A 15,000-nucleotide genomic window follows, 5' to 3' on the forward strand; every position below is an offset into this window, starting at 1 on the left:
TTTAGATACTTGGGTGCGAACGTGGCAGGGAATGGAAGAGTGGAGGTGTAGGTAGAATGTAGATTGAGAAAAGCGAGTAAATGCTTTGGTGGATTAAAAAGTGTAATGAGAAATAGAGATTTAGGAATGGATGCTAAGAGCAGATTATATGAAGAAGTGATTGTGCCGACAGCATTGTATGGGGCAGAAACATGGAACATAAGAGAGGAAATTAGAATATGTTTGAGATGAAGTGTCTGAGAAGTATGATAGGGGTTACTAGGCTGGATAGAATGAGAAATGAGGAGGTGAGTAGGAGAAGGTGGGTGGAAAGAGAGTTGGGAGATAGGGTGTATGAGAGGGTATTGGGATAGTTTGGACACATGGTGAGAATGAGTAAAGAAAGACTAGTAAAAGAGGTGTGGAAGGCAGATGTGGAAGGAGTGAACATGAGGGGGCGACCTAGGATGAGATGGATGCATGGGGTAAAAGGGGCTTTGGGAAAGAGGGGAATGTCTGTTGTGGAAGGGCAAGAGAGGACAGAAGACAGGTGTGAATGGAGAATGGTTGTATATGGATGATGTTATGATCTATGAGGTGGAATGGGTGGGGGATGGGAGGAGAGGGAGTATGTGTGAGAAAAATTTGTCGCAGCCCGAAGGGATTTCTCCCCGTCTTCTTCTTTTATGCATGAGGGGACGGAGAGCGGGTTCGCCAATTTAATGAAGCGGCCTTGCTGTGGATGTGCTGTGTCTTGCGGCACTTCTTCTGACCCAGGGCAGTGGGCATGATGCAGGGATGACCCGTCGTCCAGGAGGGATAAGAGGGAGGGAAGAAGGTGAAGGGGGTTGGAATGTGATAGGGATGGAATAGGTGGTTTCTATGCCTTTGGTTTTTGGCTACCTCCCTTGTAAAAAAAAAAAATAATAATAACTTGGTATATGGATGTATGAATGTCTATTTATAGAGGACTCAATGTGTGCTCTACATGGGAGTCCCTACACGCAGAATTAAAACTCCTGCGCCAAATTTTAATGAATAATGGATTTTCCAACAGTGATTTTGATCTAGTGTGTAATAATTTTCTATATGACCACCTGTCTCACTAAAAATCCCCCAAGCCTCAATACATTAACATCTATTATCATATTTCACCCCCATCACTTTCTGTTCTCGTCTCTCCGTAATTACTGGTTTAATTCTGTTTATTGTTCCCTTATATTGTTTTGTATTTCTTCTTCCACTTTCAACTTTCCCTCACTTAAGTATGTCTTTCACCATATCGTTCTTTAGAAAGTATTGTTTCTCGATGGGTGAATTGAACTGGGTATTTTTCCCCTTCGTTTCTTCCCGAATAATATTACACTTGGCTTGTCAATTTACACCAAGGGACTCCCACCTGGTATCCTCAATCCACTCACTGAGTCACTTCTGCACCGGCGTCACTACTTTATTCATCAAATGATCTTTACTGTTACAAATAAGTGTCTCCCCTAAGGGCGTGACTTTTCTACCATATACCAATAATTTTTTTTCTCCTCCTCCTCCACCTGTTACAACGTCTAAACAATACTGCTTATACAAGTAATCTCGAAATAGAGGCAGATATGTCTTAGTTTACATGTTGTCACAGCGGTTCCCTAGTGGTTGTTTATAAACTTTAGACGGGTAGCGAAATTATGCAACTCCTTTGCTGCTTATGTTTTCAAACATCCTACACACAAAAATGAAATTCTCGCCACCTACCGATCTATCTACCTTACTTGTCTACCTTTATCAGCGTCTTACAGGGCTCGGCAGCTACCATTGGTCGTCACTACCAATCATTTTCTACTACCTTCTTACAGGGCTTACTAAAATATATATACTTGGAAAATATCATATACAAGAACCTAAATATTTAAACTATTTCTGCCCAAACTGGCAAAATGGATGGTATCATCAAAACATATGCCACACACAACAAAGAAACAAGTAACCCTTCCTAAATGCATAAATGTCAGTAGCTCTTAAAAAGAAAAAAAAAATCAAGCAGATATAATGCCAAAACAATGAAAAGACACAAAACAAAATAATTTGGAATACATATATAAATTCAATGTCAAAATAGATTTGCAAACTCACTACTTCCAATAATAAAACCAATGTCTTTCTCCTTCTGAATGTGAAATTTGATTGATAACAGCAACATTAGGTTTTAATGGAGAATGTTTTCATCGTTTCAAAGATGGTGAATTGTTAGTATTAGTAGATGGTCTCTATTATTTCATTTTTATTTCACACACACTTATTTCACTTTTTGTCTAGGACACACACTGCCTAAGAATTCTCAATGCTTTGCAAAAGAAAATGGTTCAATACTTATTGGAATTGTCCTTATGTATTGGCAAGGTTCCGAGTCTTCATGACTGACCAAGGCTCCAGGTCTTCATGTCTGACCAAAGCTCCAGGTAGTACAAGGTTCCAGTAGTTCAGGTCTCCCATCACAATGAAGCACCATGCAGTTCAACAATATGAATACTATCTGCAAAACTGATCAAGGTTAATATTTCATATGGAAGAACTTTGTCCTCCCCAAAAATAATAAAATGAGGTGTTTCACCTGTTGCTATACTAATTTGGTTGTTCAGAATACATTTACCTCAAGGAATCCAAGTATCCCAAGTTATACTATGAGGACTTATCATACCTCTAAGACAAGTAATGATATTCTTATTTAACCTCTCTACAACTCCATTGCTCCGAGGATAATTCACTAAAATATTGATCCTCTGGATCTTAAATAATCTACATAATTTTTCCATGATTTTATTATTAAATTCAGTTCCATTATCTGAAACTAAGATCTTAGATGTAGTGAAATTACAGATTATCTGATCATTGATTACTGAAGCAATTGTTTCAGCTTTCTTATTTGGAATGGGCTGTAGAATACAAAATCTTGATAAATAATCAATGGCAACAAATACATATTTATATTCATTCTCAGACATAGGTAATTCCAATGCATCTATGTGAACTCTTTCCCAAGGTTTCTGCGGAATAGGATATGATAACATAGGAGCAGTTTTCTATATAATCATATATATCTTCATACCTGGCCAAAAGTATTTAAGTTGTGCTTGTCTATAAGTTTTATCCTTTCCTGGATGTGAACTACAATCACTATTCAATACCTCTTGTACAAGATTTTGTAGTATTACCAACTGATTCACTGGGTCTCTGGAAATATCTTTCCCACTTACAACTGTTTTTCTATACAAAAGTCCATTAGTCAAATGAAATTTCTCTATCTTGTACCCTTTTGGTAGTTTTAGAGGATTTCCTCTTAGGTTCGACAAATACTTGGCTAATGAGTCACATGTCTTTTCATCCCTATGTTCCCTTACTAGCATTTCCTCATCTGAGGTTACTAGCCCATCTATACTACAAACAATATTGGTCAACCCTGTTGTTGGTTGGCTAATGTTTCTAAAAAGTGCTTCTGCTGTAACATTCTTTCTACCCGGAAGATATTCAATCCTAACCTCATAGCATTGAAGTACAGCAAACCATATGGCTAGTCTACCCCTAAGATTCTTATGCTTAAATAAGTTTTAAATAGCTGTATGATCAGTCCACACTCTGATTGGATATCCCAGTATCATATCTATAAATCTCTCTAATGAATACATCACTACTAAAATTTCTCTTTTTGTTATAGAGTAGTTTCTCTCTGCGCTATTACAAAGTCTAGATGTGTAAGCTATTGGTTTCAAAGTTCCATTTCTCTCCTGCATCAGTATGCCTTAAAATCTTTTGTCAGACGCATCAGCAAAAAGAATGAACTCTTTATCATAGTATGGAAATATTAAAACTGGAGAACTCGTAAGTTTATCTTTCAATTTGTCAAAAGCTTTGAGTCTTTCCTCAACAAAGAACTTCATGGATTAGCTATGTCTGCATAACCTTGGATAAATTTCCTTTAATATCCTGTCAATCCCAATAAACTTCTATTTTTTTTTTTTTATATTGTTTGGAACTGGAAAATTGTTTACTGCTTCAACCTTTGAATTTACTGTACTAAGTCCATGCCTGTCTATTTTATGTCCCAAATATATAACACTGTCCTGCAAAAACTTACATTTTTCAAGTTTCACTTTCAATCCTGCTTCAACTAGTCTTGTGAATATCAAATCTAATTTCTTAAAGTGCTCAGTCGCTGTTTGGGAAACTATCAAAATATCATCTAGAAATACATTGGCAGTGTTTCTTAACAACCCAGCTAGAACGGTATTTATTAATCTCATGTAAGTTTATTGCATTTGTTTGAACTCATAGTGTGGCGTTGGAGTAGAAAATGCTGTGAGTTCTCGTGAGTCTTCAGGCAACTTTATTTGCCAAAAAGCAGATTTGATATGTATAGTGCTAAAATATCTATTCTAAGTTCCCAAATTTGTAAGAATGTCCCCTGTCACTGGTATTGGTAATCGGTCACGCATGGTATACTTATTCAATTCTCATCTGATTTTGGCACCAGAATCAAAGGAAAGTCCCACTTACTTTTACCATGTACAATAATATCCTGCGATAACATTTCAATGATCAGGTTATCTACAATGGCTAGTTTAGAATGTGATATTCTATAGGCAGATATATAGATAGGTTGAGTCCCTGGTTTTAATTTGATCTGATGTTTTAAAACAGTTGTTTTGTCTTATGCGTCACCCGGCAAAGTAATTGCTTTATTGTGCTCTAAGAGCAAAGCAACTAAGCTTCAATCCAACTCAGGGCAACTAGTAGTTTCTAGTTGATTTTTGTATTTCTTTCCTAACTCTGTTTCTTCCTGAACTGAACAGATTGATGAAATTGGTAATTCCACCTCCTTAGTACTCTCATTTAAAATCTTAATGTGTAACTCTGCCATGGGGAATGACATCTAAATCCCATGCCGGTCCCAAGCCCGGATAAAAGAGGAGGGTTGTCATGGCAGGCCTAGCTAGCCGATGACGTAAAAAGACCTATTTGCTCGAGAAACTCAAGGGATAACCTCTGAACCAGGACGGACCAATCGGAGACGAAATAGGAAACGTTTATGGACCAGAGCTCAAACTATGCCAAAAATAAGATGTGCAACTTTAAACATTGCCACATACAAGGACAAAGAAGAAGAAATCATTGAAATGGTGCTGAGTAGAAAAATAGACTTATTTGTTATGGCGGAGACAAGACAGTTTGGAAAGGAAAGAGGAAAATAATTAGGTGGTGGATTTGTTTTGATGTATAGTGGAGTTGAAACAGGAAGAAGAAAACATGGGGTAGCAATTATAATTGGACCAACACTCTCACCATATATTCAAAACGTAAAATTGATAAACGAGAGACTTATGTACTGTGTACTGAACATCAAAGGTAAAAGATACTTTATATATCAGGTGTATGCACCTCAACAAGGACACACCGATGATGAAAAAAGGGAGTTTTTAGAGATGCTGGAGGATAACATTGATATGAACCCAGATAATGTCACTATAATCATGGGTGATTTTAATGCTAGGGTTGGACAGGACAGAGGAGGTATACAGGACATCATTGGACCCTTTGGAGAAGAGGTGAAAAACAGAGAAGGGGAAAATCTGATAGATTTATGCATGAGAAATAACATGAAGATTATGAACGGCTTTTTTAAACATAAAGATGAACATAGGTATACAAGATACAGATGGAATCAGTTAACCGATCAGTTTGACCAAAGGTCCATTATTGACTACATGCTGACATCTGATAAAAGATTATTCAACAACGTGAAAGTTCTACCAGGTGCTTCGCTAAATTCAGGTCACAGACTTCTAATTGGAGATTTAAATATTAAGAAGATATAGCAAAGACAAATACAAAAGAGAAAAGTCATCAAAGTTCAGTCATTAAAAGATGCTGAAACAAAAGACAAGTATCAGGTAGCAGTAGATGAGAAAATTAATCTCAGAGAGGAAGCAGCTGAGAATTGGGAAGATCTGCAGGAAATAATTAAAGGTGTAGCAGAAGAAACGTTAGGAACAAAAATGGAGGGAGGAAGTAAGAAAAGACATACACCATGGTGGACAGAGGAAGTAAAGTGTGCAGTAAAAGAAAAAGTGAAGGCACTAAGAAAGTGGTTGAGACATAAAACACTTGAAACAAGAATAGAGTATGTCACTTCAAGAAATAAGGCAGAAGAAGTGAAGAGAACAGCACAACAAAATGTTTGGAAGAAGTTAGGAGAGACAATAGAACAAGATCTAAAAGGTGGTAAGAAGAAAATCCTTGGATTAGCAAAATCATATAGGAAAGATAAGAATATGGTGCATAACATTAAAGATGACAAAGGTAATGTTATTGTAGAACCCAACAAGATAAACGAGAAATGGCAGAGTTATTTTAAAAACCTACTGAATGTGGGAGGTGAAGACATAGATGAAGGTATAGAGAACGAAGAGGACGTTAAAGAGAGACAAGACCAAGATGATGAAATCACAAGAAATGAGCTACAAGAAGCCCCGAAGAAGATGAAAAACGATAAATCACCGGGATGTGATGCCTTACCGATCGAGCTGATAAAGGAGGGAAGTGATGCCCTAAAAGAGAAGATATTGACAATATTAAACAAGGCCTGGAGAGAAGAAACTATTCCACAAAGTTGGGGCAAGACCATTATACTACCGGTCCATTAAGGTAAAGGCGACTCAGGTTTCTGTGGTAATTACAGAGGTATCTCTCTCATCAATCAAGTAGCTAAACTTTATGAAAGAATCCTAGAAAAGAGAGCAAGAACAGTGATAGAGCCAAAACTAGGAGAAGAACAGTTTGGATATAGAAAAGATAGAAGTACATCTGACCCCATTTTTATTTTAAGAATGGTCATGGAAAAATGCTGGGAGTATAACAAAAATTTGTATTGTGCTTTTATAGACTTGGCAAAAGCATTTGACTCCGTTCCAAGAAACAAATTATGGAAATGTTTAGTGGAGGAGTATAAAATGACAAGCAAACTGCAGAAAGACATATAGAGAGTACATATAAGCCATGTTCGTGTTTTGTTAGAACTGGTTATGAGAAAGATGAATGGTTTGATATAACAACAGGAGTGAAACAAGGAAGTGTTTTGTCCCCATTATTATTCATAGCATATATGGATAGTATTATCAAAAAGTATAAAAAGAGAATAAGAGATCAATGAGAAGGGGATGGAGATATACTAGTGTATGCAGATGACATTGCCTGCTGGAGTAAAGACAGATTACATTTAGAAAGAGCTCTAAATTGTTGGAAAAGATGCTTTAATGAGGCGGGACTAAGCATTAATATTCAGAAGACTGAAATACTAACCATCACAAAAGAAAATTATGACATTGCAGAAATAATGATTGGGAATGAAAATGCTAAAGAAGCACATTGTGTTAAGTATCTGGGAAGCGTATTTACAAAAGATGGATGCAAGAATAGGGAAGAGATAACTGAAAGAATATCAAAGTACATAAGAGGTGTCTGTGCCTTGTACCCTATCCTAAAAGATATAAATGTACCTACGGAGGCAAAGAAAACTATTTTTGAATCAGTTTTGGTACCAATTTTAATGTATGCTGCTGAAAGCTGGACATTAACATCAAGAGACTGGAGCAGAATTCAGTCGGCAGAAATGAAAACGTTGAGAGCAATAGTAAATAAAACCAAAAGAGATTGAATTAGAAATGATGAAATAAGAGAAATGATTGGAGTAAAATCAACTAGAAGCAAAATAGAAAAGGCACAACTAAGGTGGCTTGGGCACGTGGAGAGAATGGATGAAGAGAGAATTGCAAAGAAAAGATGGAACTGGAGACCAGAAGGTAGCAGATCTAGAGGTAGACCGAAGAAAAGATGGAAAGATGGCGTTGAAGAAATCCTAGAGGCAAATGAATTAGGAAAAATAGAGGATTTAAGAGAAGAAGGAAGCGTTGAGAGGACAATCTGGAGATGTGTGCTGGCCCGACTGACAGGCTGAAAGCCTACCTGGGAGCAGAAGTAAGAAGTAAGTAATGGGTTTTGTACAAACTTGAAAATACTCTATTTGTGTACCTTTTCTTAAGACTATATCTTTATTGAAAGTACTAATCAATATTATTTCTATCATGTTCTTATTTGACTTATAAATCCCTGAGTCCGATTTTATTTTTTTTAATCTAATTGAATCTGGGATGGTTAAAATTTCAGAGTCCACAGTGACTCCTTTCAATTGCATTGCTACCCTGTTAATTGCTCTGGAGTGTTATAAAGCCGACTTTATTTACGCCACCTTCCACAATTAGCAAAGCTTCATTTATAGTTGATGAATTAGTACTTTCTGGGATTTCTTGAACATCTGAGTTGGGTTTACTATGTGTGACTTTACTTTCTATTGGTCTGGACCGCTCTGCCTCGTTATCTAAAATATAATTGATATCTTTCCTATCTATTTCTAGGGATTTTGTGATTATTGTCACTGGAATTAAGTCTGGTTGATTTAAAAATGGGATTAACTGTGATTTCACTAAGATTCCTAACTCAGCAGGACATATGATCATGTCGTCTTTTCTCATAGTTGCAAATGCTATCAGTAAATCTCCTGGGAAAACAAATTCTTCTACAACTATCACTGAAATGTGCAAATGCTCATTTTTATATAAAATGACTTATAATTCAACTTACCTAATGTTTTTAACTAATTTCCAGTTACTCCTTGCAATAAGTAATGGATTGGTTCCAAGGTATTCACTCCTGGTTTCAATTGGATTAAAATTCTATTAGTTATAACACTAACTACAGATCCTGTGTCAATAGATATTTGAATAGGTTTATTGAGCACTCTACCAGCAACGAGAGGCCCTACAGAGGTCCTTCCAGTTGTTATAGTCAGTTTATAACTATTTATGATGTTGGAGTTTCCTTTCACCCTTCTATCACTGTTATCCCTAACACAATACTGTCTATGTTTATTTCTATGGGTAGCTCTGTAGTGTTGTTGTTTTTGTGTTTAGAGTTTTCCTCTTGTTTCGGGGTTCATACGAAAATATCTACATTCATGTGTTCTATGGCCTATCCTTTGATGATACATAGAGAAAGGTGGGTTTCTACAATGATATTCATCAAGACCCTCATATATGCAATTTCTACAAATAGTTCCATAATAACAATCTTGTGCTTTATGCCCCTAAGTATTACAACTCTAGCTTTCCTTGAAGTGCTAACTCTACGTTCAGATCCTCTATTTCTATAATAATTTTTAGAGTTCCTAGTTTCTTTCTGCTGTCCCACTGTCATCACATATGAACTAATTGCTTTAGATTCACTATACCATTGAAGCAGATAATCTACATCTACCAAATTAGTATTAAATATTTCAAGATTCTTATATAGTTTTCTGCAGTTATTCTATCAAAATTATGTATAGTCATAACTTTGAATTTCAAAAGTCGATTTGAATCGACTGCCTCCACGTACGTCAATCTCAGCTTCCTTGTCAGTCCTTGTTCACTGCCTCGCCGTCCCTCGTTCACTCGTAGTAGTAGCTTGTAGCGGTTGTAGGCCCCTTTGTTCACTGTTGCTTGTAGTGGTTGTAGACCCCTTCGTTCACTATTGCTTGTAGACGTTGTAGATCGCTTTGTTCAATATAGTAGTAGTAACTCGTCCCCTCGTTCCTCGTCTTGTCCCTTGGAGTCAGCATACGCATGGCTGTGTTTGCGGTTGTGGTTGTGGTTGTGCACTGCGTGGTTGTAATTGTGCACTGCATGGTTGGTGTACCCGTACTCTTGTAGCCATATTTTGCACTCAGTCTTGTAGTCTGATACACTTACCAGTGTTGTAGTCTAATGAACTCACCACCAGTCTTGTAGCTTGATGCACTTACCAGTCTTGTATTTTCGGAAGCGTTTTCTATTCACTCGGTTCATCCCACCGCTACCGATACTTCCATCCACATCACTTTCAGTTCCCGTCTCTCTGTAATTACTGGTTTAATTCTGTTTACTGTTCCCTTATGTTGTTTTGTATTTCTTCTTCCACTTTCAACTTTCCCTCACTTAAGTAAGTATGTCTTTCACCATATCATTCTTTAGAAAGTAAGTAATGTTTTTCGATGGGGTGCATTAAACTGGGTATTTTTTCCTTTGTTTCTTCCCGAATAATATTACATTTGGCTTGTCAATTTACACCAAGGGACTCCCACCTGGGATCCTCAATCCACTCACTAAGTCACTTCTGCACCAACGTCACTACTTTATTAATGAAAAGATCTTTACTGTTACAAATAAGTGCTTCCCCCAAGGGCGTGACTTTTCTACCATGTACCAATATTTATTTTCTCCTCCTCCACCTTTCTCCAATCAGAAAGACTGTTACAACTTCTTAAGCAATAGTACTTACACAAGTAATCTCAACATCGAGGCAGGAATGGCTTAGTTTACATGTTGTCACATCAGCATTACAATCTGCTCCCTAGCGGTTGTTTATAAATTTTAGACGGGTAGCGATATTATGCAACTCCTTCGCTGCTTATGTTTTCAAACATCTTGCACTTAAAAATGAGATTCTCGCTACCTACCGATCTATCTACCTTACCTGTCTACCTTTGTCTACCAGGCTCTTACACCATATCATCTTCACAGGGGTATATAAAAAGGACGAAAAGGTAATAAAAGATATTATTACTAAGAACTGCCACCCAACCACTAAAGAAAAAGAAATGCTCGTGGTGGTACACTATTCTAACCGGAAAAATAGCTCTATGATAATGAAAAATAACACTGAGGCTACCTCTAAACCTAATGTAGTATACGAGAACTGTGCACCTCGAACCTCTAGCTACATTCAAGGTACCAGATACAGCCTTAGTAGACGAATTTCCATACACTTGCAAAACGGGGCCATTAAACAACATTTACAAAATTACTATTTTTCGCCTACGTACCTACCCTGTGGTGGGGGAAAAGAATACTGCCACCATGTACTTCCACTTGAGTCGTAAAAGGCGACAAAAAAGGGATGGGGGATGGGATTAGGAGTCCTACTACCTGTAGCTCCAAAAGGGGACATTCCTAAAAAAGAAAGAAAAGGCATAAGAGGGTCTGGAAGTTTTCCAACTAGTACCCTAAGGTTTGGGTCTTTTAATGTGCGTGTGTGGTACAGATGTGAGTAAAAGGGAAGAGATAGGCAGTATGTTTGTGAGAAGAAAGATGGATGTACTGGATTTGAGTGAAACTAAAATGAAAGGAAAGGGCAAGTGTGAGTTTGGAAGTGTAGCTGGGAGGTACTCAGGAGTGAAGAGGGGACGAGGGAGAGAAGGGGTGGCTATACTAGTAAGTGAAGAGATAAGTAAGCGGGTAGTGGAGTGGAAGGTGTCATCAAGGTTGATGTGGATGAAGGTGAAGCTGGGAAAGGAGATGTGGGTTTTTGTAAGTGCGTATGGGCCTGGTAGTGAGAAGAACGTAGAGCAAATGGAGGCATTTTGGGTATATTTAAATGAGTGCATAGAGGGATTAGGGAGAAATGTCAATGTAGTTGTATTGGGAGACCTAGATGCTAGGGTAGGAAATGAACCAATTGACGGAGTGATTGGGAAGTATGGAGTTTCAGGTAAAAATCGTAGTGGAGAGTTGATGGTGGAGATGTGTCTTGAAACAGAGTTGATGATAGCAAATACAGTGTTTAAGAAGAAAGTCAAGCATAAGTACACATGGGAGAGGGTGGTGGATGCAAAGGTGGCAGATAGAGCGTTAATGGACTATATAGTGGTGACCAGGAGTATGGTAGGAAGAGTTAAGGATGTACATGTTCTAAGGGGAGAGAGTGGGGGAATATCAGATAATTTTCTGGTGGAAGGTAAATTGAGAGTGGAGAATAGGTGGAGACAAAGGGATAGGGCAGAAGGTAGGGAGGTACTTAGAGTGAACTGCTTAAACGAAGAAAAAAAGGAGAATGAGTATAAGAAGAAGTTGAGAGAGGAGTGGGAGAGAGTAAAGGATAGAGTAGAACTAGGAGTAGAGGAGGAATGGGGATGGTTCAAGGAGGGAGTCATAAGGTGTGCAAAGATGGTGTGTGGAACAAGGAGGGCGGGAGGAAAAAGAAAGAAGGGTAGTGAGTGATGGGATGAGGAAGCAAAGAAGGGTGTAGAAGAGAAGAAGCAGGCTTTCATAGATTGGCTACAAATTAGGACGAGGGAATCGCATGAGAGGTACAAAGTAAAGAGAAAGGAAGTTAAGCATAAGATAAAGGAAGCAAAGAGGAGAGCAGATGAGAAATGGGGAAAGAGTGAGACAGAAAATCTTGAAAGTAATAAAAAGATATCTTGGAAGGAAGTTAAAAGAGGAAGAGGAGGCAAATCAAGTAGAGAAGAAAAGGTAAAAGGTGCAGATGGAGAGATGATAATGGAAGAGAAGGCAATGAGAGGAAGGTGGGCAGAGTATTTTAGGGAGTTGCTAAATGTGAAGGAGGATAGGGAGGGAAAGGTAGTTGCAGTGGGAAGCGCTAAGAAAATAAGAGTGATGAGTGAGGAAAATGGAGGAGAAATAGGGAAGGATGAAGTGAAAGCAGCTGTTAAGATGAGAGCAGGTAAGGCACCTGGGTTGGATGGATGCCATGCAGAATGTCTGAAGAAAGGAGGTGCAGTTATGGTGGACTGGCTGGTGAGGTTATTTAATGTTTGTTTAAGAGATGGTAGAGTGCCAGAGGACTGGAGGAGTGCCTGTATAGTTCCGCTTTACAAAGGAAAGGGGGACAAGTGTGAGTGTAGTAGTTACAGAGGGATCAGCTTGTTGAGTGTAGTTGGGAAGGCTTATGGGAGGGTCTTGATTGAGAGGATTAGGAGAGGACCAGAGGGAGTAATTAGTGAGGAACAGTGTGGTTTTAGGACAGGTAGGGAATGTGTAGATCAGATTTTTGTGGTAAGACAGATATGTGAGAAAGCTATAGGAAAAGGTAAGGATGTTTTTTGGGCTTTTATGGATCTGGAAAAGGCTTACGACAGGGTAGACAGGAAGGCACTGTGGGAGGTACTGCAGATATACGGGATAGGAGGAAAGCTGTTAAGAGCAGTCAAGAGTTTTTATGAGAGTAGTGGAGCTTGCGTTAGGATTAGAAATGGAGAGAGTGAATGGTTTGAGGTAAAGATGGGACTTCGTTAGGGGTGTGTTATGTCGCCCTGGCTGTTCGATCTTTACATGGATGGGGTGGTGCGAGAGGTGAATGCAAGGGTAGTGGGTCAAGGGTTGGAGATGATTAAAGAAAATGGAGAAAAGTGGGAGGTGAGCCAGCTGTTACAAACAAAAGGATTACAAAGGCAAAGCATGCCGACAGGAGACCTTTTGATCCATATCTAGGTCGGATGCAAAAAAAAAAAAAAAAAAAAAAAATCATATTAATAATAAATTAAAACTATAATAATGTAAAAATAACAAATAAAATACATAAATAAATGCATAGGTATAGTTGAATAACAAACAAAAAGGTAAATAGTAAATGATTATAAATTGACATATAACTAATAATAAATGAAAATCAGACAGACAAATTATAACAAAACAAAAACAAATAATATAACATAAATTATAATCATGTTGTTTGCTGACGACACTGCACTTGTAGCAGGATCAGAGGAGGGATTGAGGAAGTTAGTGACAGAGTTTGAGAAGGTGTGTGAAAGAAGTAAGCTGAAGATAAATGTGGGCAAAAGTAAGGTGATGAGATGTACAAGGGGAGAGAGCGACAGTAGGCTGGAAGTGAGCATTAAAGGTGAGAAACTGGAAGAAGTGGATAATTTCAGATACTTGGGTGCGAATGTGACAGGAAAGGGAGGAGTGGGGGTGGAGGTAGAATGTAGATTGAGAGAAGCTAGTAAATGCCTTGGTGGATTAAAAAGTGTAATGAGAAATAGACATCTGGGAATGGATGCTAAGAGGAGGTTATATGAAGGAGTGATTGTGCAGACAGCAATATACGGGGCAGAAACATAGAACATGAGAGAGGAAGAGAGGAGTTTTAATGTGCTTGAGATGAAATATCTGAGAAGTATGATGGGTGTTACTAGGCTAGATAGAGTGAGAAACGAGGAGGTGAGGAGGAGAACAAGGGTGGAAAGGGAGCTGGGAGATAGGGTTGATGAAAGAGTATTAGGATGGTTTGGGCACATGGAAAGAATGAGTGAAGAAAGATTAGTAAAAGAAGTGTGGAAGGCGGAGGTGGAAGGAGTGAATATGAGGGGGCGTCCTAGGATGAGGTGGATGGATGGGGTGAAAGGGGCTTTACAAAAGAGAGGAATGTCTGTAGAGGAAGGACGGGAGAGGACAGAAGATAGGGGTGAATGGAGAAGGGTTGTGTATAGATGAGGCTGTGATGCATGAGCGGGGATGGGGGGGGGTTGAGGAAGTATGTATGAGAAAAAATTTGACGCAGGCCGAAGGGATTTTTCCTCGTCTTCTCCTTTCCTGCATGAGGGGACGGAGAGAGGGGTCGCCGAATTTATGAAGCGGCCTTGCGGTGGATGTGCTGTGTCTTGCGACACTGCTTGTGACCGAGGGCAGTGGACAGGATGCAGGGATGACCCGTCATCCGGGAGGTGCCAAGATAGGAGGGAGGGAGGAGGGTGGAGGGGAGTGGAATATATGGGAAATGAAATGGGTGGGAGTGATTTCTATGCCTTTTTCTTTTTGGCTACCCCCCGTGTAAGGGGGAAAAAGCCTTTGGTATATCTATGTATGTATGTACCATCACCAAATTGCTAACCAGGAGAGCTTAGTTAAGGGCACAAAAATTAATTATTGCCAACAGCAAAGACTCACGGAAACTTAAACTTTTAGAAGTAATGTATACAAGAGAAAAAAAAAAACTATTATCGATATTCAATCAAACATGGTATCTAGCATTAGCTTATTCAGTAACAAGTTCCTTTCTCGTGCGCCAAACCCTTCTCTCCTCCACCCCCTCCTCCCATTCCTGCGACACTATCGCGTCAGGTAACCCAATCCTCCTTCACTTCTCACCCTATCCTTCAACACC

At 38.7% G+C, this 15,000-nt stretch overlaps 1 protein-coding gene across 1 annotated transcript in view; it reads left to right on the forward strand.

Annotated features, from left to right (window-relative positions):
• LOC143039296 (uncharacterized) overlaps positions 1-15,000 on the forward strand; it is a 31,632-nt gene that overhangs the window by 2,091 nt on the left and 14,541 nt on the right. The window contains exon 2 of the mRNA XM_076209170.1: positions 5,859-8,005. Within this exon, the coding sequence (XP_076065285.1) occupies positions 5,859-6,668 (810 nt within the window). The 3' untranslated portion in view covers positions 6,669-8,005. The remainder of the gene's footprint in view (positions 1-5,858; positions 8,006-15,000) is intronic.

Source organism: Oratosquilla oratoria, chromosome 26 (assembly GCF_046742065.1).
Source record: "Oratosquilla oratoria isolate Oo_2021 chromosome 26, ASM4674206v1, whole genome shotgun sequence".
Taxonomy (NCBI): Eukaryota; Metazoa; Arthropoda; class Malacostraca; order Stomatopoda; family Squillidae; genus Oratosquilla; species Oratosquilla oratoria.